The sequence below is a fragment of the Amblyraja radiata genome, chromosome 34 (genome assembly GCF_010909765.2).
Source record: "Amblyraja radiata isolate CabotCenter1 chromosome 34, sAmbRad1.1.pri, whole genome shotgun sequence".
Taxonomy (NCBI): Eukaryota; Metazoa; Chordata; class Chondrichthyes; order Rajiformes; family Rajidae; genus Amblyraja; species Amblyraja radiata.
Window position 1 is genome coordinate 26,491,318 of NC_045989.1, and position 24,194 is coordinate 26,515,511.

Here is a 24,194-nt window from a genome sequence, read left to right on the forward strand (position 1 = left end):
GAAGAGCAATGGACAGTGATCGTAAATATCAGGAAGTCATGGATATTGATTAGTAAATGATTGTCAATAACTAAACAATAACTAAACATATACATAAATACTTTTAGCAAGCTGGTTGTATGAGTTGGTAAAATAGCATGGATTATAAAACAGCTTGAAAATTGTTTCCAAAATCCGATTGAGTGATGATTATTGAAATCTGATGGTTATATATTGCAAGATGTATTGGACAGTGATCTTTAGAAACCTGATAATTGTCAAATTGAACAATGCTTCTGGAAAGTGTATGGTTATTAATGGTAATACAGAACACATAGGGGCAATGATTGCTGAGGGGTACGGATTGTGAAAATAGGCGCGGACTGCTGGAGGTGAGTTATGCATCAGTGGAGTGAATGTTATTGAAACCTGATGGATACTGTAAGTAATATTCTACATATCATAATCATTGTATGTGGGCAGGTGTTGATTGTAAAATCAGGTGGACACTGATTATTGTAAACTAGAGGATGTTGTGTAGAATCAGATGGAGGCTAATAATGAAAGGTTGCTTACCAAAGGCAATCATATTAATTAAAGTGGATTGGCAACAATTTTAATTAGCTACTGGATAAAATAGCATGGATAATTGAATATTATTAAACTATTGAATGAAAATATGTGATTAAAAATGGTTTCATATTTATTATCTCACCTTAAACTTACGCTGTCTAGTTTTGGACTCCTCTACCCTAGAGAAAAGACTAGCAATCCATCTTATCTATGCCCCTTATTGGTTTATAAACTCCATATGGTCACCTTCAGCTTTCTTTGCTCTGGGTAAAACAATCCCGGCCCATCCAGCCTCCTGGTAACTCCAGCTCTCTGGTCCCAGCACCTTTGGGAATCTTTCCTGCACCCTCTCCTGCTTCATTTCTTCCAACCTATGTTATGGTGACTGGAAATTAACATTATATTCCAGGTGCTGTCTCACAAATGTCTTCAACATCTGTAATCTGAATCCCAACACTTCGGTATAACTCGCGGTCAGATGAACAGTGGGTATTCAAAGCTGATCAATGGTGTTTGTAAACATTTTGATAAATATTGATTAATTGTAAAATAACCCCGTCACTGATACTGAAAACCAATAGATATCAGTTGCAAACTCAGATGGTGCTGATGATGGAAAGCTGATGGATATTGATTGTAGAATGTAATGAATGTTGAATATTGGGGATTGATGTATATTGATTATAAAATAGAATAAATAGGGATTATTGAAAGCAGGTTGTAAAAAAGATCGATGCTGATTATTGAACTGTGAAAGATAATATTTATAAAATCAGATAAACACTGAATATTGAAGATGATGGATATCGCTGTAAAATCAGACTCATTAAACACGTGTTTTAAGTTGTAGTCAGTGGAAGGGCGCAGGGAACACGGGATGGAATTGTCCCAGTCACGTACACTATTGCCACCCAAGACAGGACAATGCACATTTGTTAATAAAAGCTGAAGGAGTTGTAATAGAGGAAGATGAATGACATGCAGAAAGAAAAGATTAATGTTAGAATTGTGAAATACAGAAGATAGCAGTTGTTAGAAATATGAACTAAACAAAAGTACTTGAGATATTCGCCAAATCAGGTAGCAGCTGCAGAGCGAGGAAATTAGTTATTGTTACAGGTGGAATAAAAAATAATGTATTTCACCTGCATAGTGAGTGGGCTATAGAGACCCAAGGATGTAGATTGTAAAATCAAAATGTAGGATGAACACTGAGAATTGATCTGATCTGTACTGATCATTAAATGCTTCTGACTAGTGGGAGAGTCTAGAACCAGAGGGCACAGCCTCAGAATAAAAGGGTGTTCCTTTAGATAGGAGACAAGAAGGAATTTCTGTTGCCAGAGGGTGGTGAATCTGTGGGATTCATTACCAAGGATGGCTGTGGAGGCTGTCATTTGGTATTTTTAACGCGGAGATTGAAAGGTTCTAGTATAGTAAGGGTATCAAAGGTTACAGGGAGAATGCAGGAAAATGGGTTTGGGGGAAGATAGATCAATCATGATTGAATGGCGGAGAAGACTAGATGGGCCAAATGGCCTAATTCTGCTCCTATAACTTATGAAGATTATTTTACCGGCAAATCCGATGAACACTGACAAGTGAATATTAATGCATGGTGATTGTAAATTTAAAAGGAGAGTGATCATTGAAGGCTGATCAATATTGATCGTAAAATACAATATGTATTGGTTAATTTTGCTTGCTGATGGATATCGATTTTAAATTTACATTGGAAATTCATTTTAGAAAGATGATAGATATTATTTTCAAAATAAGATGTGCACTGAACTCTGAAATTTAATGGATATTAATTGTAAAATAAGATTGATATTGATCATTGAATGTTGATCAATATGATTGTAAAATCAAATGGATGCTGATTATAGATAATGGGTGATGATTCTAAAATCAGATATGATTATTGAATCAAGGTGATTATTGAAAGCTTGTAAAAATCACATTCTTTTTTATAGGCTGATTGAACTTGATTACAGAACCAGGTGAAAAGTGCTTACTGAAAATCAGATGAATTGTCACAAAAGAATGCTAATGGATATTGATTTTAAAATTAATGGCTGATTTTTGAAACTTGATGGGTATTGATCATAATCACGATGGATATTTATTATAAAATCAGATGGACATTAATTATTACACGCTGCTGAATTGTCATTATAAATTATAATGAATACCAATATTAGAAGTCTAATGGTTATTGATTATGAAATATGATGGATAGTGATCACACAAAGCTGGTGGATATGAATCTGAAAATGTGGACACTGTCTTACAGCAGGCTGAGGGGTACACGGTGAAATGGATTGACTTGGATTATTGAAGAATGACAGATATTGAATATTAAATTGATATTATATTGATCACTGAAAGCCAATGATATCTGCAATAAAGTATCAATCAATCAATGTAAAATCAGGTGAACACTCATTGTTAAGCTGCTGGATGTTGCATGTCTCATTGAACAGATAGAGATTATTGATTAATGCTCCATTTTGATTTTAAAATTGTATCAACGATTTATTGATTACTGATTGATATTGACTGCAAAATTGGATGGTTACAAGGTAGTGAACACCAATGTTTACTCATGTAGATTGGATGGAAGATTATTATTTAAATATGTTGGACACTGATTGCAAAATTAGATGGTTAAGATTTATGGATTAATAATGTACATTGGATGGAAAGTTATTGTTTAAACTAATGAGTATTGTTCCCTAAGACTTGGAACTGGGTGGTGGGAACATGGAGCCAGCTGCCAGGGTAGGTGAGGGGTGCAGGTGGGAGATTCAGACATTGGGAGGTCAGAGTGCAAAGTGTAGAGAGGAATGGGGAGCAAAGGTCATTAATAGATCAGCAAAGGTTAACAAAGGTCAGTAAAAGGTCAGCAAAGTGACGAGAGAAATGGGAAAGTTTGGACAGAGATGTCCACCTGGCATGAGATAGAGATTCGGTCAGGGAAGGGCTTGACCATGAGAGTTTCAGACAGTGGGTGAGTTACGTACGCGAGATGTTTCGACAATAAACAATAGGTGCAGGAGTAGGTCATTTGGCCCTTCGAGCCAGCACCGCCATTCAATGTGATCATGGCTGATCACCCTCAACCAGTACCCCGTTCCTGCCTTCCCCCCATATCCACTGACTCCGCTATCTTTACAAGCCCTATCTAGTTCTCTCTTGAAAGCATCCAGAGAACCTGCCTCCACCGCCCTCTGAGGCAGAGAATTCCACAGACTCACCACTCTCTGTGAGAACAAGTTGTTCCTCGTCTCCATTCTAAATGGCTTATTCCTTATTCCTAAACTGTGATCCCTGGTTCTGGACAAACACAATGTGCTGGAGTAATTCAGGGGTCAACAGCATCACTGGAGAACATTGTCTGAAGCAGGGTCCCGACCCGAAAAGTCACCTATCCATGTTCTCCAGAGATGTTGCCTGTCCCGCTGAGTTACTCCAGCACTGTGTGTGTGTGTGTCTGTGTCCCTGTGTGTGTGTGTATCCTGGTTGGGGAGAGCAGGGGAAGTGATGGGTGGGGTGAGACGGTATGGAGCCTGGGGTCTCTCTTCCTCATACACAGACACAGAGTGCTGAAGTAACTCAGCGGGTCAGGCAGCATCTGTGGGGAACATGGATCGGTGACGTTTCGGGTGGAGACCCTGCTTCAGATTTTCTTTCTCCCTCATGTTTAGCTGTGGATGAGGCAGGGTTGGGGTTAGCCCGGGACGTGGGTTATTCACCTGCCTGCCCGCCCGCCCACCTGTGTGGCCGCTGGGTCACCTGTACGACAGGTCGCGGCGCTGGGACGGCAGTGAGCGAGTGAGTGAATGAGTGAATGAATGAAGGGGAGTCTGTGCCAGGAGTGTCGCTTTAAAACAGGCGGGACCGGCTGCCTGAGGTGGGACCGACCAATGGGTGTCTGCAGCCCGGCGCTTAAAGCCCGCAAACCTGACCGATCCCGCACCGTCAGACTGAAGCAACGGGGCAGCGCGGCCATGGCGGAGAACGGAGTGACGGACAACGGGGAGGTGGGCAGCGGGGAGATGGGCCGAGCGGCCCCGGCATCGCCGCCGAGACCTGCGAAAAACCTGCGGGTCAAGTACACCAAGGTGCGGTGAGAGGGGGTGAGGGTGGGTGCGGGATGAGGGTGGGTGCGGGGTGAGGGTGGGTGCGGGATGAGGGTAGGGTGGGTGCGGGTGGGTGCGGGATGAGGGTGGGTGCGGGGCGAGGGTGGGTGCGGGGCGAGGGTGGGTGCGGGATGAGGGTGGGTGGGTGCGGGTGGGTGTGGGGCGCGGGTGGGTGTGGGGCGCGGGTGGGTGGGTGCGGGGTGAGGGTGGGTGGGTGCGGGGTGAGGGTGGGTGGGTGCGGGGTGTGGGTGGGTGCGGGGTGAGGGTGGGTGGGTGCGGGATGAGGGCGGGTGCGGGGTGAGGGTGGGTGCGGGGTGAGGGTGGGTGCGGGGTGAGGGTGGGTGGGTGCGGGGTGCGGGTGGGTGCGGGGTGAGGGGTGCTGGTGGGTGTGGGGTGAGGGGTGCTGGTGGGTGTGGGGTGCGGGTGGGTGCGGGGCGAGGGTGGATGCGGGATGAGAGTGGGTGCGGGGCGAGGGTGGGTGTGGGATGAGGGTGGGTGCGGGGCGAGGGTGGGTGTGGGATGAGGGTGGGTGCGGGGCGAGGGTGGGTGTGGGATGAGGGTGGGTGCGGGGCGAGGGTGGATGCGGGATGAGGGTGGGTACGGGGTGAGGGTGGGTGCGGGGCGAGGGTGGGTGCGGGATGAGGGTGGGTACGGGGTGAGGGTGGGTACGGGGTGAGGGTGGGTACGGGGTGAGGGTGGGTGCGGGGTGAGGGTGGGTGTGGGGCGAGGGTGGGTGCGGGGCGAGGGTGGGTGCGGGATGAGGGTGGGTACGGGGTGAGGGTGGGTGCGGGGTGAGGGTGGGTGTGGGGCGAGGGTGGGTGCGGGGTGAGGGTGGGTGTGGGGCGAGGGTGGGTGCGGGGCGAGGGTGGGTGCGGGGTGAGGGTGGGTGCGGGGTGAGGGTGGGTGGGTGCGGGGCGCGGGGTGAGGGTGGGTGCGGGGTGAGGGTGGGTGTGGGGCGAGGGTGGGTGGGTATGGGGTGAGGGTGGGTGGGTGCGGGGTGAGTGGGTGCGGGGCGCGGGTGGGTGCGGGGTGAGGGTGGGTGTGGGGCGCGGGTGGGTGAGATGGGCAGCGATGGGCGAGCTTTGTGATCGGGGTCCGGTGCTGTGATCCGAATCCAATGCGGACTGTGACGGGCCGGGCAGCAACTGTGGAGGGAATGGACAGCGAGACTGACGCTTCTTCAGACTCTGCCTGAGGTGATGAGTTCCTCCAGTACTTTGTCTTTTGTTCAGGATTCTAGTATCTGCAGTTCAATGTGTCTCCAATGAGGAACCGGAGCGGTTTCCAGTTTCCGCCGTGAACGGGGGGGATAAGTGTCCGGGTGTGTGTTGAACGATGGGTGGGAGGCGGTCAGGATTTGCGCTGAAGCGAACAGATAACATTCGCACAGAGGTGTAAGATCATGAGAGGAATAGATCGGGGAGACGCACAGAGTCTCTTGCCCAGAGTAGGGGAACCGAGGACCAGAGGACACGGGTTCAAGTTGAAGGGGAAAAGATTTAATAGGAATCAGAGGGGTATTTTTTTCACACAAAGGGTGGTGGGTGTATGGAACAAGCTGCAAGAAGAGGTAGTTGAGGCTGGGACTGTCCCATCGTTTAAGAAACAGTTAGACAGGTACATGGATAGGACAGGTTTGGAGGGATATGGACCAAGCGCAGGCAGGTGGGACTAGTGTAGCTGGGACATGTTGGCCAGTGTGGGCAAGTTGGGCCGAAGGGCCTGTTTCCACACTATATCACTCTATGTCTCCATGTAATCAGCTCCGGCACAGAGAACGGTGGAAGGTGCTGGAGTCACTGAACATTGGTCGGTGTGGGGGGGAGGGAGGGGTGGGTGTGGATGTGGAGCTGGTGAGGGCAGTGAAGGTGGGGTGAAGGAGGGTGCCGGGTGGGGAGCCGGGCACTTGCAGCAACTGATGCCGGGTGGGTCGTGGTTACAAGACTCTGGCGACGTTACCCTGATCCGGAGTGAGTCTGGACCCGGGACCCCTGCGAATTATCATGGGGACATGTACAGGAACAGGCCCTTCGGCCCACAGTGTCCCGGCCCAACACGATGTGGGTCACAGTGGGAGAAGAGGGGGGTGCGGGGATTTCCCTGGATGGTGGCCGGTGGGAACGCCACGCCGGCGAGGAGAGACTAGGCGCTGCCCGAGTTTTCGAGGAGCCGAGGAGCCTCGACCCGGAACGTCACCCATTGCTTCTCTCCACAGATGCTGCCCGACCCGCTGAGTTCCTCCAGCATTATGTATGTGTCTGCCTTTGTCTGAGGAAGGTTCTGCATGTACACAATTGTGAGCGGCGCGGGAGAGATGGCAACACACGTTTGTTTCCCTTTAGCGAAGTCTCTAAAACTGGTGAATGTGGGTTGAAGACAAGAGGCAGCGGCTGAGCGGGGACATGAGGGGGTGAGAGCGGTTACCGTGGGAGCGGCGGTGTTGGCCGCCCGATGCATGGAACTGGCCGCCGGCTACACTGACCACATCTACCGGCCAGTGCCGGACTAGCGCTGGGTTATTCTGGAATCTGGATTCAGTGTGGACGGTGGGAGCAGGGGCCCACAGACAGTTTAATTACATCCCAGGTGCACGAGTACACACACTGGTGTGGGCACATCCAGAGAGTCACTGTGATCTGAATTCTGGGTGAGGGGTTATAGGAGCTACTGGGCAGTGTACAGGAGCAAAGTGATTCTGCTTCATCGGATACAGTAAAACAAAACTGTTCTGATCCATATTCCGTATAACCGGCTTTAAGAATAAATGAGGACTGGTCTTGTGTGGATTTAGTGGGGAAGGGTTGGACTTGCACGGAGCAGGTTTAGACAGGATCACTGATTGATGGTGTAGATGCTGGAATCGAGAAGATGAGGAGAATGTTGGAGGAACTCAACAGGTCAAGCAGCATCTATGGAGGCGAGGGACCTCAGGATATATCCACATCTCCCTCTTGCCTCACTTTGTGATGCAAATCTGTGATAGGGCCAGATGAGAACGGGTTTGGACATGATCCCACTGGCCTGGGTTCAGTGTGAACAGGAATGGATGGGAACTGGACAGATCCATTCAGATCAAGTCACCTATATATATGTCCTTGTACACGGGGCACTGGGAGATGACAGTCAGCTGGGGCAAGGAATGAAGGAGGCAAATGCTGTACAAGAGGTTGCGAATACTTTAGAGATCACCGTGTTGGTGTGATGATCCAACTAGCCTGCTCCTATTGACTGTGATCTTGCGGACAGAACAGGACATTTCCATGCCGAATATCCAGCGATCTGTTAGCATGAACAGAGAGGAGGACAAGGGGTCAGAGTGTCCGATGTTCCCTGGAAAGGTGAAGGCAGGAGATGTGGAGGCAAACCTCAGTGGAATGGAAGGAATTGTCTCTGTGATTAGTGTAGGACAGCAAATGTTTCTGGAAATCTGGCAACACTAACAAAAGCAGAAACTGTGGATGGTCTCTTTAGAAACTGCTTTTACCAGAAAGTGATTCATGTCATTCATGAACCTTTGTGCCTGATGCAGGTACATGTCTTGAATCTGTTTCTGTAGTGCAATGGAAATCGCATCTATTGGTCAAAGATAATTCCAAATAGCAATGTTGATGCCTTCTCCAAACCACTGGTATGTTAATTACGTTTAGAGATACAGCATGGAAACGTCCACGTGTCCATGCCGACCATCGATCACCCATTCACACTAGTTCTATGTTATCCCACTTACTCACCCACTCCCCACACACGAGGGGCAATTACACAGTCAAAGTTCATCACTTGGAGCTCATGACTATACACTACATCTGCGAGGACCAATGATTGGCCAGAAAGCTTCATCCTTACAGATGCTAACATCTAGTCTTTGCAAATAGTTTGGGTTTAAAACTACCTTGCATATCAGTGTCCAGAAACAAGCAGCATTGCACTGGAGTCCAAGTCGCAGAGTGTGTGAGTGAGTGCGTGTGAGTGTGTGTGTGTGAGAGTGAGAGTGAGTGTGAGAGTGCGTGTGTGAGTGTGAGAGTGATTGTGTGAGTGATTGTGAGTGTGAGAGTGATTGTGTGAGTGAGTGATTGTGTGTGTGTGTGTGTGTGTGTGTGTGTGTGTGTGTGTGTGTGTGTGTGTGTGTGTGTGTGTGTGTGTGTGTGTGTGTGTGTGTGTGTGTGTGTGTGTGTGTGTGTGTGTGTGTCACAATTCTATAACTTTATTGGCCTGTCACTATTGGCCTGTCACTATCGGCCTGTCACTATTGGCCTGTCATTATCGGCAGATAACTAGAGTCCTTTCCTCACTGGAATAATCACAAATATTACTGAATGTTTCTTTCCTCCTGTCACTTCCCATCAATGGTTTCGAAGCTGTTTTAAACAGTTCTTTGTGGCTTCAGTCATCGCCTTGTCTCAACCCTCACCATCACTCCATGCCCACATATTTTGTCTTTGTGAAATACTTCAGGACATTCTATAGCAGGTCAGACATGGGATGAGGGCGGTGTGACTGTTATTGCAATGTGCCTGTCTCTGGTTCAACGTTGTGGCTGTGGAGATGTAAGAACATTGACACACAATTGAAGGCACAGATGGCCCCTTCGTTAAATTTGTTTATGTGTAGATATAAATATTTCTGTGTTTATGTATCCCTTTTAAATTTGAAATATTTTAGCCCCAAGAGGAGCCCTTATTTTAACATTTTTCCCATTCCTTTCATGGAATTTCATCATAACAACTTGGATCAGGTGCGATGTGGCATCCAGGTCTGGCACTGAATTGTCCAAAAGGCAACATGAGGAGAGGAGTAGGGATGCTGAACAAGGAGTGATACTCACTCAGATTTGGTGTATGTTTAGTGGGGACCTATAGTGTTCCTCTAGGTAACCTGGGTGGAAGGGAGGTTACAAATAATCTCCAAGGATTAAAGAAAATGCCACTTCCATTTCAGAGGTGTTCTACACTAGTTTAGGTTCAGTAGTGGAGCTCAAGTTCTTAAGTGAAGGGTGTTTAATGTTTGCAGTGCCGTGGTGTAGCCCTGGGCTCAGCAGCAACTGGGGACATGTCTCCTCAGAGAAAGATAAAGCCCTGACCAATGGTGGGTAGGAGGGATTACTACTAAAGATCCAATTTACTTGCCTTCATCTGACATCGTGTATTGTCTTTCCGTTGACTGGATAACATGCAACAAAAAGCTAAACTAAACATCTGAATCACTGAATCTAGATCCAGTTCCCACTAAACATTGATAAAAGGTTCACATCAGATGGCGTATTCGATTGATTAGACTGGTGGTGACTTTTTTCTGCAGATTGTGAAACTTCAGTTAAAATACTTATTCATTAATTCTGAAACCAGACACGACAGGTGACAGGAAACAAATGCTTATTTCTCTTTGAATGTTGCATCTCTGATCTTGTCTTTTGCAGCAGAGAATGAAGAAACGTTAGTTTTCTAATGCTAGGTTACTTCATCAGGCTCTGCTCATCGATCGCCTTTCTCTGTCACTTTATTTGCATTCAATAATTATTCAGATGTCTTCTGCATTCTAGACATGCCTGCCCTCTCGTGTAACGGTGCTGTTCTAAACCTGGAAGGACAGTTCGTGCATGGGTTTGTACATTGCTCAGTGTTATTGTGTTTGTCAGATGGACAGAGGGGATTTCAGTCCAATAATGATGAGTTTGGTAAAGATATTAATGGATCACTCGCAGGGTCTGTCTGCCCTTTGGTCAGAACTAACACCACCACATGACAGTTAATTTACAGACAATGCAGAAAATAAAATCGAGCAGACACACAAAATCAAACTTTCTCCCATCTATATAATTCCAATCCAGAAGATGCATTGTGCGTCTGTGACCTGAATCTTTCCATTTCTTACCCTTTCTTATTCCAACTCTTTCAATTTTACCACAAATATTTCTCCCTGTGATACAGCACAACAGCAGGCCCTTCAGCCCATCATGTCCATGCTGCCCTTCAAGCACCTGACTAGATTAGACCCAGTGACCAGACAGGCTCTAAGTCATGATGCCTTGGTGATTCCAACACTCATCCTGATGCTTAGTATCTGTAGTGAGAGTATCTGCCTGCGTCACTTCAGGCAGTGTGTTCCACACATCCACTGTTCTGTGGTGTGGACAATTCTTCCTCAGATCCCCTCCAAACTTCCCTAACCTATATACCCTCTGGTATGGGGCAACGATGTTAATCATCTAACCGTCTGATAGTTTTGTTTCCCTCTATCAGGTCCCCTTCCCACTCCAAGGAAAACAAACCCAGTCTCTCCTCTTAACGGAAATGTTCCATCCAGGCCACGTGTTAGTGAATCTCCCCCGCACCCTCTGTGTGTAGTCCCACCCTCTCCTGTAGTGCAGTGACTGTACACACATCTCCAGTTGTGGCCTGAACAATGTCTTCTATAATTGCACCAAGAACTCCCTACTTTTTAAATCTATGCTCTGGGTAATAAAGGCAAATACCTTGTAGCTTCTACACTGTCCATCGAGTCTCAGCGGTCCTTGAATTTGGACTTGTTCCTCAAAGCTCCCGAGGGTCCTCATATCCCACCCCCACCACACCTCAAAACACATCATCTCACGCGTCAGAGTTACATTCATTGCTGAGAGAACATATCCCCAGTTGCTGCTGAGCCCAGGGCTATATCCTGGCTCTGCCATCTTATTAACTGGTCAATATCATGACCTTTTCCTTAAAATGTTTTCTTCATTTTCCACTGATGTGACAAGCTCGGGACATGAGTTGAAAACAAGAGCAATGATTCTGTTTCCTTTCCCCATCATCTGCTCTTTGTTGGCTGTCCTCACGTACGATCTTGTCCTCACCCTGTTGCTACAAGATGCAGTCATGATAACGTCTCTGCAGGAATTATTTCCAAACATCCACATTCCCTGCAATGGATAAGATCTTTACTTCAATTTTCAGGTCCAGGTTTTTGTCAGGTCCTCAGGGTATTCTCTCTACAGTAAATAACCATGAGGTATCTCTCTGTTTCTGCATAATCCGTGGAACTGTGTCATTTAATCTATACTGTCTCACATTACTTATTTTCCACCAAATTATTTACAGGTTTGTATTTTATATCCGTTCTTATTCCTGGTAAATTCAATCAGACAAAACTATTGTTTCACTGCATTCCAACAGCAGGTTCCAGGTAGTTTGTGAATTGTAGTTTGTTCAGCAAATTGATGGGGAGTTAGCTGTGGGAGGGGTTGTGGAGGGAAGGGCTGGTTCCCACATGAATATTTGAGGGTGTCCACACTAAACTGGGGTGATTTGACCATTAGCCTGGGCTCAGGAAATGATAAAACTGGAATGAAACCTTTGCTTGCATGGATGTTTGTGATCTGGGAAAGATTTGCCATCAATGGAGACCAAGCCTTTGCTTCAGAGAAGCAGGCATGAAAATGGGCCCTTCGGCCCACTGAGTCCATGCCAGCATTCAATCCATTTACAGTGTTTAGATACATGATAATGGAATAACGTTTAGTGCAAGGCAAAGCCAGCAAAGTTTGATCAAGAATAGTCCGAGGGTCACCAGTGAGGTAGATCATAGTTCACCACTGCTCCCTGGTTGTGGTAGGATGATTCAGTTGCCTGATAACAAAGTGGGACAATGGAACGAAGGAATGAGGAAGAATATGAAGGTAAATTGTCAAGGACACTAAAGGAAATGTCAAGCAAAGCAAATGTAGAGTGAAAATAAAAACAAAAGAGAAACAAAAATAACTGATGTGAAATTGTGGAAGGAATTTGTAACGTATGATCTATCAAAGTCAGGAAGCATCATTGGATATTGAATAGAAATGCTAATTGCCAGGCCCAGTGATATATGAAGTGACAGAATGGGTAATACTGGGGCAAGGTCCAGGTTCTTCCAGAAGGTCAGAGTCAGAAAGTTGCGTTTCGGGAACTGGAGGAGATTATTAGAACATACAGTGACAATTTGCCCTGACTAGTGCGTGGGAACAGAATTGTAATGATTGTGTTGAAGTGTAAAAGGTAAGTGGAATTATATCTGGCCATAATCTAAAGATCTCCCCCAGTGATTCTTTACGAAACACAAAAAAGAACACAAATTGCAATGGGTAAAATTGCTAAAAACATACAGGTAAAAGTAAGATCATACATACTCTCTGTCGCAAACTGTCGTGATTTTATAGCCTGATCTGAGGTTTCACCCAGGGGGCATCTAGTGATTTCCCATGAGACCAGACATTTATCAACAATGCATGAACTGCAAGCTTCAACTTTTCAATGGAAAGTAAACCACAGTGCTGGGGAACATGGGGTCAGATGAGCTGAGAGAGGACAGAGCTCCAGGGAAGATCATTCCAAAGCCGAATGATCATGGAGCCTATTGTCTTTAGAATATTCTCTTCATCTCAACATCTAATGATCGTCATGAGTATCTTCTATCAAAGTCAAAGCACTCTGTTAACCAGCATACGTCATCTGTGATCTTAAAACTTGTCGCTGGATATATGGATTAACTAACCTCCGTAGTTATTAGTTTTGGCTTTCTCCTTCAAAAGGCTCATCAAAGAATACAGGCTGAAGCTAAAACACTCATTGAAATGTTGAATTATAAATTGATGCATTGAAAGAAATAAACATTTACAAGATTACAAATAGTTAGCACCAACAAACATAGATTCCGTGATGAAAGTGTTATCTTGGTGTATTTGATATTGAAGAGTTGTGGCTGGGCACCTAGCGTTGCTTTAGTAAAGACCCAGCATGTTTGGAGAATGGCAATGTGAGTTGTGTCTCAGCAATGGCACTGAATGAGTTAAACAGCTAGATGTCTTTGATCAGAATGTTTGCAAGGTTAAATAAGTGGTGTGTTTGGAATTAAGGGAGAGCAGCTATTAACTCGGCTAAGGGGGTTGTGGGGGTTAATTCCACTGTTTCTTCCAAGAATGGCACTGTGGATTAATTACCAGGGTCCTTCTGAACAATAGTGCAGCAGGTGTGTGTGAACAAAGGCACTGGAGACTTTACCCACCCAGGTGTGTTCCAACAATGCCCTACATGGACTCTGGCTCCTGGTTGGACAATGCCCTCATCCTTGGATGGGCTGTGACAGTAATCCTCTCCAGCCCACAAGCGCCAGGAATCCCAGCGTTCCTCCATTCTGGTCAATGCCCCCTTCAGTAGATTCAACATGATTTAACAAAATCTTTCAAATACGCTGGAGACCACCGTGCCAGTAGTGTCTGACCTCCGCTCCCTCATTCACTTGTGCCCACAGTCAGAGTATCCAGTTGATCCATTGTCAGTTCTGGACCTTTCACCAGTGGCTGGCCTTAGCACCAATCGGCAACATTTGTTTCTGTGCTGTTTCCCAGATATAGTGCTTCAGGTACCATCCGTGAAGGGAGCCATGTGAGGCCCTGACTACAATGGACTTGTGAGAACTATCGTCCATTCAATGTGACAACACCACACCAACATCATGTGGTGATGCTTTACAAGGTGATACAAACACTGTTTATTGAGCAGTGGACTGGCACACAGCAGTTGTAACAATTCCTTGGAATACACACTAGCCTTTTCTTGAAATTCAGTCTATCTCCACCTCACATTGTTTTGCAGCGATAGGTACAAACCACGTAATAGCTTGGATGCTGCTGAAAGACAAGGATTCAATATAATAATTTAACAACCCTGGATATGCATTCTGTTATTTGGGGCTGGAGTATATATATATAGTTTTGTGCACCTCTGTTAATTTTGAACGTGCAGTGCTTGTTCGCCGTTAGCATCTGTGGAGAACATGGATAGGTGACGTTTCACAGAGTGCTGGAGTAACTCAGCGGGTCAGGCAGCATCTGTGGAGAACATGGATAGGTGACATTTCACAGAATGCTGGAGTAACTCAGTGGGTCAGGCAGCATCTGTGGAGAACATGGTTAGGTGATGTTTCAGGTCACTCCTCTTCTTCAGACATTTGTTACAATGATGTTGGGTTTGATGTGGAGCACTGGGCTTTGCTACTTATTCATGAACACCGTTACACGAAACGGCCCATTTCACCTGCAAATTGGTACTTGTCGATTGGGCAATTTTCAGCCTGTTCACGAAGGTCAGATTTACTTCTGATAACATCTCCGATTCCAGTCGTCACTGATGCCACACACTAACTCTTCCCTCAGCATCTGAGAGAGGGTGAATTCTCACTCCATTTAATTTATTTTCTCCTCCTCCTAAAGTGGATGCACTCACATTTTTCTTCATTACACTCCTTTTACCAATGTCTTACTTATTAAACCTGTCGACATTCCTTAATTGTCCATCGACATCTCGACCAATTATCCAGCATTACAATGAGTTTGCACTTTCAGCCCTTTGAGCCAAAGAATAAACCAGGATAAGACATGCCCTGGACATGCCAGTCTGAAGAAGGGTCCCGACGCGAAGCATCGCCCATCCATTGACTCCAGAGATGCTGCCTGACCCGCTAAGGTACTCCAGCACTTTGTGCCTATCTAAGGCTTCTTACCATGCATTGATAAATGGAGACACAAGGAACTGGATACGAGAATCTTCAGCAAAACACAAAGTGCAGGTCAGGCAACATCGGTGTAGGAAATGGAGAGATACATTTTGGGTTGGGATCGTTCTTCAGACAGTCTGAAATCTAAAGCAAGGCCCTTACCTGAAACGTCTGTCCCTGTCCTCGAGATGTTGCCTAAGCCGTTGAGTTTCTCCACAACTCTGTGTATGTGTTAATGTTTGCAGCATTACTGCCAGTACTCTCTCCCCAAACTACACCTTGTCTTCCCAACAGATATTCATTAATAATGAATGGCACGACTCTGTGAGTGGGAAGACGTTTGCAACCTTCAACCCAGCATCAGGAGAGAGGATTTGTGATGTTGAAGAAGGTGACAAGGTAAAAATGTTACTTTTTATTCTTATTTCTTCCAAGATTGCACAATGTTAGTTTTGCTGTTAATGATTAGATCGTGAACTAGGATATGCATTTTGTGGCTTTGATTTGTTTACAAATTGGTGAGTTTTTAATATTCCAGGAATATTCTGGGGCACTGGGCTATTGATGTTTCCCACACAGCTGATTTGTATCAGTCATTGTCTCTAACCTTCTCCAAGCTGAATCACCCATTCTGAATGTATCCGTCATTCTCATTGTCCTCTTACACTACACACCCTCTTTCACAACATGAATCTGAAGTAACCTCTCATGGTGCAGTATCTAACCCATCCCCACACCTTCATCTCTGGTCCTTGCAGCCAATGGTGCTCAGACAACTTTGGTTCCATTTGTGCTTTTGGTGTATTTCCAAAATAACCATTATTTTCACGCAGTAAATATAATTTCGAATCTATGTTATTTGAAATATGGAGGAATTAAGTTACAGAACTGGCACAGAAGAGCCCAGTTTGGTTCAGCCATGACCGTGTAAATAGTGGGCTAGGCTGCAAGGGCCGAGTGGCCTACACTTGTTTTATTGTGTACTCTGTTCCTGAAAATAAAAAGCTCCAGACAATTTAACTTCTTCCTTGTGTTGGTTGCTGGTGAGCTCAGGTAAGGTTAAATGTTTTTGGGAAGGTTTGGAAGGCATAACGTTACATCCGGACAGTCCTTCTGATGAAGGTACCTCCACCCTGATATTGGGCAGGGAGCTCCAGGCTTTAGACCCAGCACTGAAGATGGAAGGACAAGGTGAGGGATGACTCGGAGGGAAATATTATTCTGCCACGTGGTCGGGTTATGACGTCTTGACACGTCATGTGGCTTATGTCGATGGTACACACTGAACATGGGCCCTCAGGACAAAGACCTCTTTGAATGGTTTATTGTGGGAGGAGCTGGGCTGTGGTTGGGATGTGCTGAGGAATGTGAAGGAGCCTGCCTTGTTGCTGGCCCAACCTCTGGCAGAGACCCTCCTTTACCTGTAATACCTGTACCTGTAAATGCCGTGACCTATGAAGCAGGTGTAACCAGAGCCAATCTCAACCTCAGTCTCTCCGTACCACAGACTCTGTCTGTTGAAAGCGGGACTTGTCGATTTTAGTTAACTTGCAAGACTTGAGTCAGGACTGGAAAGGAAGGACATGTTTGAGGCTCTGATTGTAAAAATATTACATGGAAAATATTGTTGATTTATTTCAAAAGAACTGGTTTGTCCTGTTCTGAATGTGAGCACTTTACACAGGTGGGTAGTTTTAGTAAAACTACATTGAATATGGAACACGGTTACACATGTTTATCTTTTACAATAAGCAGTGATATTTCTGTTTCACTCCTCTGCTTTGCTGAATATATTTGTGATAGTTTATTGTAACTGTCCCAGCATTAAACTGCAAAAATACCACAAGGAGAGCCTTTACTCCACAGTGATTCTCCGGATAAGTGAGCAAAAATGACTTCATTATTGAGGCACAAGAGACTGCAGATGCTGGAAACCCGAGTGCAACACAGTGTTGGAGGAACTCAGTGGGTCAAGCAGCATCTGAACGGGCAGGCAACATGTTGGGTTGGTCTCTTCTTCATACTGATTGAAGTAGAGAGGAGGGGGATTGAGGTGGGGATGGGACAAAGCCTGGCAAGTGATAGGTGGATACAGGTGAGGGGATTTGACTGGCAGATGGGTGGTGTAAGTGGCAAAGGCTAGAGGTGAAAAGGAAACAAAAGGTTGGCAGATCAGGAAATTAGTGCATGACTCTATGTGTTATTATTAACTGGATAATGTACCAAAGAAAGATGGCTGAGGGAAAGGAGATTAGGTGGCATTGGAATCCTTCCACTTCCTGTCTCTTTGTCCATAGAAATGTATTTGAAATATTTCTCAGCTCCTTCACCCTCTCAGGCAATGAGTTCCATTTGCCCGGTAGTCTTGGGTGAAGAATACGTTTCTACAACTCCCCTCTCATTCATCCACCAATTAACTTGAATCCCTGGCCCTGGTTATTGACCGAAGATAGACACAAAATGCTGGAGTAACTCAGCGGGACAGGCAGCATCTCTGGAGAGAAGGAATGGGTGATGTTTCGGGTCGAGACCCTTCTTCAGACTGACCTCTCTACTGAAGGAAGTAGGTCCTGTCAGTTCACTGTGTAAAGGTCTTCCATAGGTTTACACATCTTGGTTAAATCTCTCCCTTTAGCCTCTGTTCCTAAAGCAAGCACAGTCTAGCCAACCCCCCTTCAGCCCTGGGAAGAGCCTCAGTAATTTCCTCTCTGCCTTAGTGCTAACACATCCTTCCTGCACTATGGTGACCAGAACCGAACATGGTACTCAGAGGTCTGACCAGAGCTTCATTCAGTTCTCGCACGATCTCCCCGCTCTTGTGTACCCTGCCTCTAGTGAAGGCAGTTGTCCCGAGTACCTCCTTGACCAGCCTACCTGTCTGACCTGCTACCTGGATCTGAGAACATACCCTCCACGATGTAATTACTGCTTCACATTCAGGGTTAGGGATATGCTCGGACAAGGCTATGGAGGTTCACGGACAAATGAGAATTCCTATTTCAGGATCTCATGATCTTTCACTAGCCTCTAACTATCACTCAGGCCGAGTGCACATCCACTCCGAGTCCGGCACTGAGCATCACATGACTAGTTCACGTTCCCAGACATTGAAAAGATGCAACTGACAGACCAACGCAAAGTGATGAACCAGGGTATTTACAAAACCAAAGATAGACACAAAAAGCTGGAGTAACTCAGCGGAACAGGCAGCATCTCTGGAGAGAAGGGCACCCTTCTTCAGACTCGACCCGAAATGTCACCCATTCCTTCTCTCCAGAGATGCTGCCTGTCCCACTGAGTTACTCCAGCTTTTTGTGTCTACCTTCGGTTTAAACCAGCGTCCGCAGTTCCTTCTTACAATCCCTGGCAACCAGGTGCTGTCCCAAACCACTGCTCCCCATAGCTCAGCAATTCCTACCTCTGCACATTCTTCTGACCTGCCAATTCTTTATTCTCCTCAGATATTTTTGTGATTGCAATGTCGATCGGGACTTATACATGTGGCTTGAATGATGTTTGGTGGCTTGTAAAAGCCAACACGATCCTTAACTGGGATGACTAATTTGGATGTGAATCTCCATGTTCTTACAGTGGGTTAACACTAAACATCAGTATTTCTTAAAGGGTTGGATCTTGGTTTAATTTAGAGGTACAGTATGAAACAGTCCCTTCAGTCCATGTCATCTACGCTGACCACATTAGTCTATGATAGAGACCATTTACAGACCACTTAACCTGGAGATCCACACGTCTTTGGGATGTGCCAGAAACTGGAACTCCCAGACCAAACCCACGTGGTCGTGGGGAGAAGGTACAAACTCTACAGACAGCACCCGAGGTCAGGATCGAACCCAGGTCTCTGGGGCTGTGAGGCAGCAGCTCTACCCACTGCATCACTGCGCCAATCACGACTCGATGAAATAGTCCTCTCAATAATAATTGAAGCCTAGTTTAGATTTTAAGAGTATTCATAGCAAAACGATTAGAATTTGTTGATTAAAATTGGTCCTGACATTCTGCTCTGACGTATTTCCATTCCTGGGACAATTATTTAGCCCGTAGGAAAATCTCAGTGCTTTTCCAACATACTTGCCCTTACAAGCTGACGTGATTACTGTACTGCAACACCTTGTTATGTACAGTGAGATATGTAACGATCTGAGCAGACCAGCTATGTGGAGCGTGGTAACTGAAGGCCATTGTGCCCACACCTGTGTTTATGGTGTGGCCCAGAGCCAAGGTAAACACCAACAAAACTCAATCCCTTTACCTAGCAGCATGCTGCTATTTATACTTTAATTAGTCATGGTATTTATGAAGAGACAAAGCAGATATTTTCTGAAGGTGGATTTTATGACATACAATACCGTATCTGTGGTGTAGACCAACTATAAATCCCAGGCCACAGTAATGAAACATGTTTTCCACCAGATCATGCAGATGTATCTAGTTTTCAATGTGGTAGTTTAGTAATGTGATGGATTTAATTACCTCTGGCACGAACACTGACAACTGGCCAGAATTCCATTCATTTTTGGATGATTCTTAGTTTAAGGTGATTTATGATTTGCGTAATGAAATGGTGTCACAAATATCCAACTTACAAATAATTGCTGGCACTGGTTTAGCATGGAAGCCCCTTGAATCCAACAGCCCCAGAGCTGGGTACTTTGTAAGATCATTTTTGCCAGTTTTACGCCAAATTGTAACTAGGAGCAAATTTCCTTCTGAGATTCATCAGCTGGTTACTGTCAGAGTAGTGGATGGGACAGAGGCACCTCCACTTATACACAGTAGAGCAGCCTTGACTCACAGTAAACACGACGTGCGATCCACAACACACAAATGCTCCAAGAAATGTTTAAAGAATGTTTTAATAGAAAGATGTTAGATATAGAAATCCAAACTAGTATTCATTAACAACTGGATACAGTATATGTTTCATTAGTTTAATTATGGGCGTGTTAGGGCGAACATAGACATTCAATAAAGTGAAAGAATGGCAGGAACTGTATACATGTGATATGGGCAGATATATATCAACTAATGAATGGTTTCTGTTCAATAATATGGGGCGGGTTTATTCTGATTATAGTTCCCAGTTCCAAATTCTATTTAATTTGATTTTTGTGAATCTTGGTTTTGTGGGTGAAGATTTGAATGGGCTTGTAAAGATTAGTTTAGTTTAGAGATACAGCTAGGAAATAGGCCCTTTGGCCCATCGAGTCCGCACTGACCTGCGATCACCCGTTATGTCTATTACATTAATCTGCAAATCTATTACATTAATATCAATAACAAATATTTTATAATGCATTAAAGAATGGTAGCCTGGGACAATTCATATCACTGTGTAGTATACAATATAGTATTGGTGTAGGATTGGGATAACCAAAGGGTCCCGACTCGAAACGTCACCTATCCATGTTCTCCAAAGATGCTGCCTGACCCGTTGAGTTACTCCAGCACTCTGTGAAACGTCACCTATCCATGTTCTCCACAGATGCTGCCTGACTCGCTGAGTTACTCCAGCACTCTGTTTAAAACGTCACCTATCCATGTTCTCCACAGATGCTGCCTGACCCACTGCGTTACTCCAGCACTGTGAAACGTCACCTATCCATGTTCTCCACAGATGCTGCCTGACCCGCTGAGTTACTCCAGCACTCTGATTTGGAGAAAACCAAAACTACATCAAATCGCCTCTGTACTTGTTGACGTTTGTAAAGAGCAGCGTATGGAGTTCTCAGGAACAGAAACCCAGGGACGGCCTGTACACGGCTTATGGGGTTTCAATGGAATATTAACTTGATAACATCTTTATCCAAGAACACCGAGATTCGCTAGTAATGTCAGTGCAGACTAGAACTTGTAAAGTAAAAAAATAAAATGCCAACAGAATCAAATGCTGTGCCAATGGGAAGTTGTCCACTGTGAGTGCTACTTACAAAAACATCCTGATCTAGCAATAATGTCAGAGTTCCCTTCATGTAATTTCAACAAGTGCTTGGTTTGAAATCTAATTCTTTGTCTCAAGCCTACAGCAGACAGTTCCAAGGTAAGACCAATGAGTTTGTTTCCACATCATGTTTCAGGGGCAGTGGTCCTGAATTTATCTGTGACCAGTGGCAGTATTAGTCAGGACTGAGATATGTATAACTGGTGTGAAGGAATTAATCTTTTAAGCTTGTGGTTACGCATGAAGAGCTTTGATAAGATTAATTTTGAAGATCTGGCATGTTTATTGATCTTGACCATTAAAAGAAGGGGAGGGGGGGAGAGGAGGAGGGGGAGGGGAGAGGAGGGGAGGGGGAGAAGAGGAGGAGGGGGAGAGGAGGAGGAGGGGGAGAGGAGGAGGAGGAGGGGAGGGGGAGAGGAGGAGGAGGGGAGGGGAGAGGAGGGGGGAAGGGGAGGGGAGGGAGGGGGAGAGGAGGAGGAGGGGGAGAGGAGGAGGAGGAGGGGGAGAGGAGGAGGAGGAGGGGGAGAGGAGGAGGGGGAGGGGAAGGGGAGGGGAAGGGGAGGGGAAGGGGAGGGGGAGAGGAGGAGGAGGGGGAGAGGAGGAGGAGGAGGGGGAGAGGAGGGGGAGGAAGAGAGAGGGAGGAGGAGGAGGGGGAGGGGAGGGGGAGAGGAGGAGGAGGGGAGGGGTAGAGGAGGAGGGGGAGAGGAGGAGGAGGAAGGGGAGAGGAGGAGGAGGGGGAGGAGGAGGGGAGGAAGAGGGGAGGGGGAAGGGGGTGGGGGAAGGGGACTGAGGGTAATGCCAACTGGAGATGACGAATGTTAAGAATGAGGTGGAGGTAACTGGAGGGGAGGGGGAGGTGGCACAAGTTAACCCTACACACGGATAGACTTTGTAACTAGTTATTGTCTCCTTGCCGACACTGGACTAATGATGATGTTAATGCTGTCCCGTCTCATCACCATGAGGACAGGAAGGCACAGCCAACTCTGGGAGATGGAAAGTCATTAATCTGAAACATTAACTGTTTCTCTCTCCATTGATGCTGCCTGACTCTCTAAATGTTTAACAAGTTTATGTTTTTATTATTCTTTGCCTCAATGCAAAGTTATTTTCATGGGATAGTATTGAAACCATTGACACAATAGAAGGGGCTGAGCTGCCTGCCCTGTCTACCAGTGTTGCCTCCATTGGAATTGGTTCTGCAGTCATTACACTAAACCTCTAATTCACAGCGAGTGCTACATTAGGCTGCCGCAGCAGGCAGAACTGCTGTCTCACTGCATCAGAGACACGGCTTCGATCCTGGCTACGGGTGCTGTCTGTGTGGTGTTTGCACGTTCTCCGTGTGACCGCTATGTTTTCCTCTGGGTGCTACAGTTTCCTCCCACATCCCAAAGACGTGCAGGTTCGTAGGTTAATTGTGTTCTGTAAGTTGTCCCCAGTGTGTAGGGAGTGGAAGTGAAAGTGGAATAATGTAGAACTAGTGTGGTTGACATGAGCTAGTGGGCTGAAGGGCCTCGACCCGAAACATCACCCATTCCTTCTCTCCAGCGATGTTGCCTGTCCCACTGAGTTAGTCCAGTGTTTTGTGTCTGTCTTCGGCCTGTTTCCATTGATGTGTTCCTCAATGAATCAACCAATTGCTGCCAGGATGAATTGATGAAGTGTAAGTGGGATAATGTAGAATTAGTGTGAGCGGGAGATTGATGATTGACATGAACTAGTGGGCTGAAGGGCCTGTATCCATTGATGTATTCCTCAATGAATCAACCAATTGCTGCCAGGATGAATTGCTAAAGTCACAGATATTACTGGTGGCCTCACGTTAAATGCTCCATCTTTACATGTGTCTGCCTTTTGTTTTCAGGCTGATGTGGACAAGGCGGTACAGGCAGCTCGGGCAGCGTTCCAGCAAGATGCTCCCTGGAGACAGATGGACACGTCTACCCGTGGGAGACTCCTGTGTAGATGGGCAGACCTCCTGGAGCGGGACCGGAACATTCTAGCTGTGAGTCAAGATCATGTGACTATACTACCCGTCTACTAAACACGTTTAATCCTCACTCCCGTCTTTGTCACCTGAGTGGTTTCATTATTCCCTGCATTTACAAAACTCAAAGGTCACTTTTTAAAACACCCAATTTTATGTAAATTTAAATTATAGATCGTCACCCAGCACGGAAACAGGCCCTTCGGCCCAACTTGCCCACACCAGTCAACATGTCCCATCTACATCAGTCCCACCTGCTCACGTTTGGCCCATATCTCTCTAAACCTGTCCTATCCATGTACTTGTCCAAATATTTCTTAAATGTTGGGATATTCCCTGCCTCAACGACCTCCTCCGGCAGCTTGGTATAAACCAGCATCTGTGGTTCTTTGTTTCCATATACTGGGGTTGAGGGTGATCCTGCTGATTTAGCCCATGGTGTAGTGACTGCCCCCTCACAGTTTCTAACGAGAGACCATCCAGTGATCCATTCGAAATGTTAGGACCTCACATTTATTCCCGAGTGCTGCCGTCAGACAGCACTAGGTACCGAATAAAGTATTAGAGTTAATAGAATAATACGATTATCCCACATCACAGCACAAGATGACAAGTTAAATTAATTTTCACTAAATGAATGCGGATTATTACTGAGATATGTTTCCATGAAACAAAGAGCTTTATAAATTAAAGGAATGATAGACAATGAGGTATCTGAGCAGTGGATAAACCCTTTTGTTTTGCTGATGATTCTATTACTGAAAAAGAGAAAAATGATACAAGGACATTACAAATACTTTGTACATCAGAGGAACAGCACAAAGTAATTCAATAGCAAATAAATAGCTTTGAGTCAAGTTCCAACGCACCTGGCCCGGCCTGGCCCAGCCCACATCATCTGCAAACCTTGTTCTTTTCATGTTAACATGAATAAAGAACAATCACCACTCTGATTGCAAATATTTAGTTTGTCAGTGACTGTCCCCATTGACATTCAGCACTGCCTGTCACCAAGGCAGCTCATTGACATCGATGAACCGTA

At 45.8% G+C, this 24,194-nt stretch overlaps 1 protein-coding gene across 1 annotated transcript in view; it reads left to right on the plus strand.

The window, feature by feature from the left end:
- The first annotated feature begins 4,466 nt into the window (after positions 1-4,466).
- Positions 4,467-24,194, plus strand: part of aldh1a3 (aldehyde dehydrogenase 1 family member A3) — a 35,584-nt gene continuing 15,856 nt past the window's right edge. The window contains exons 1-3 of the mRNA XM_033050540.1: positions 4,467-4,679; positions 15,498-15,602; positions 23,030-23,170. Coding sequence (XP_032906431.1) covers positions 4,482-4,679; positions 15,498-15,602; positions 23,030-23,170 — 444 coding nt within the window. The 5' untranslated portion in view covers positions 4,467-4,481. The remainder of the gene's footprint in view (positions 4,680-15,497; positions 15,603-23,029; positions 23,171-24,194) is intronic.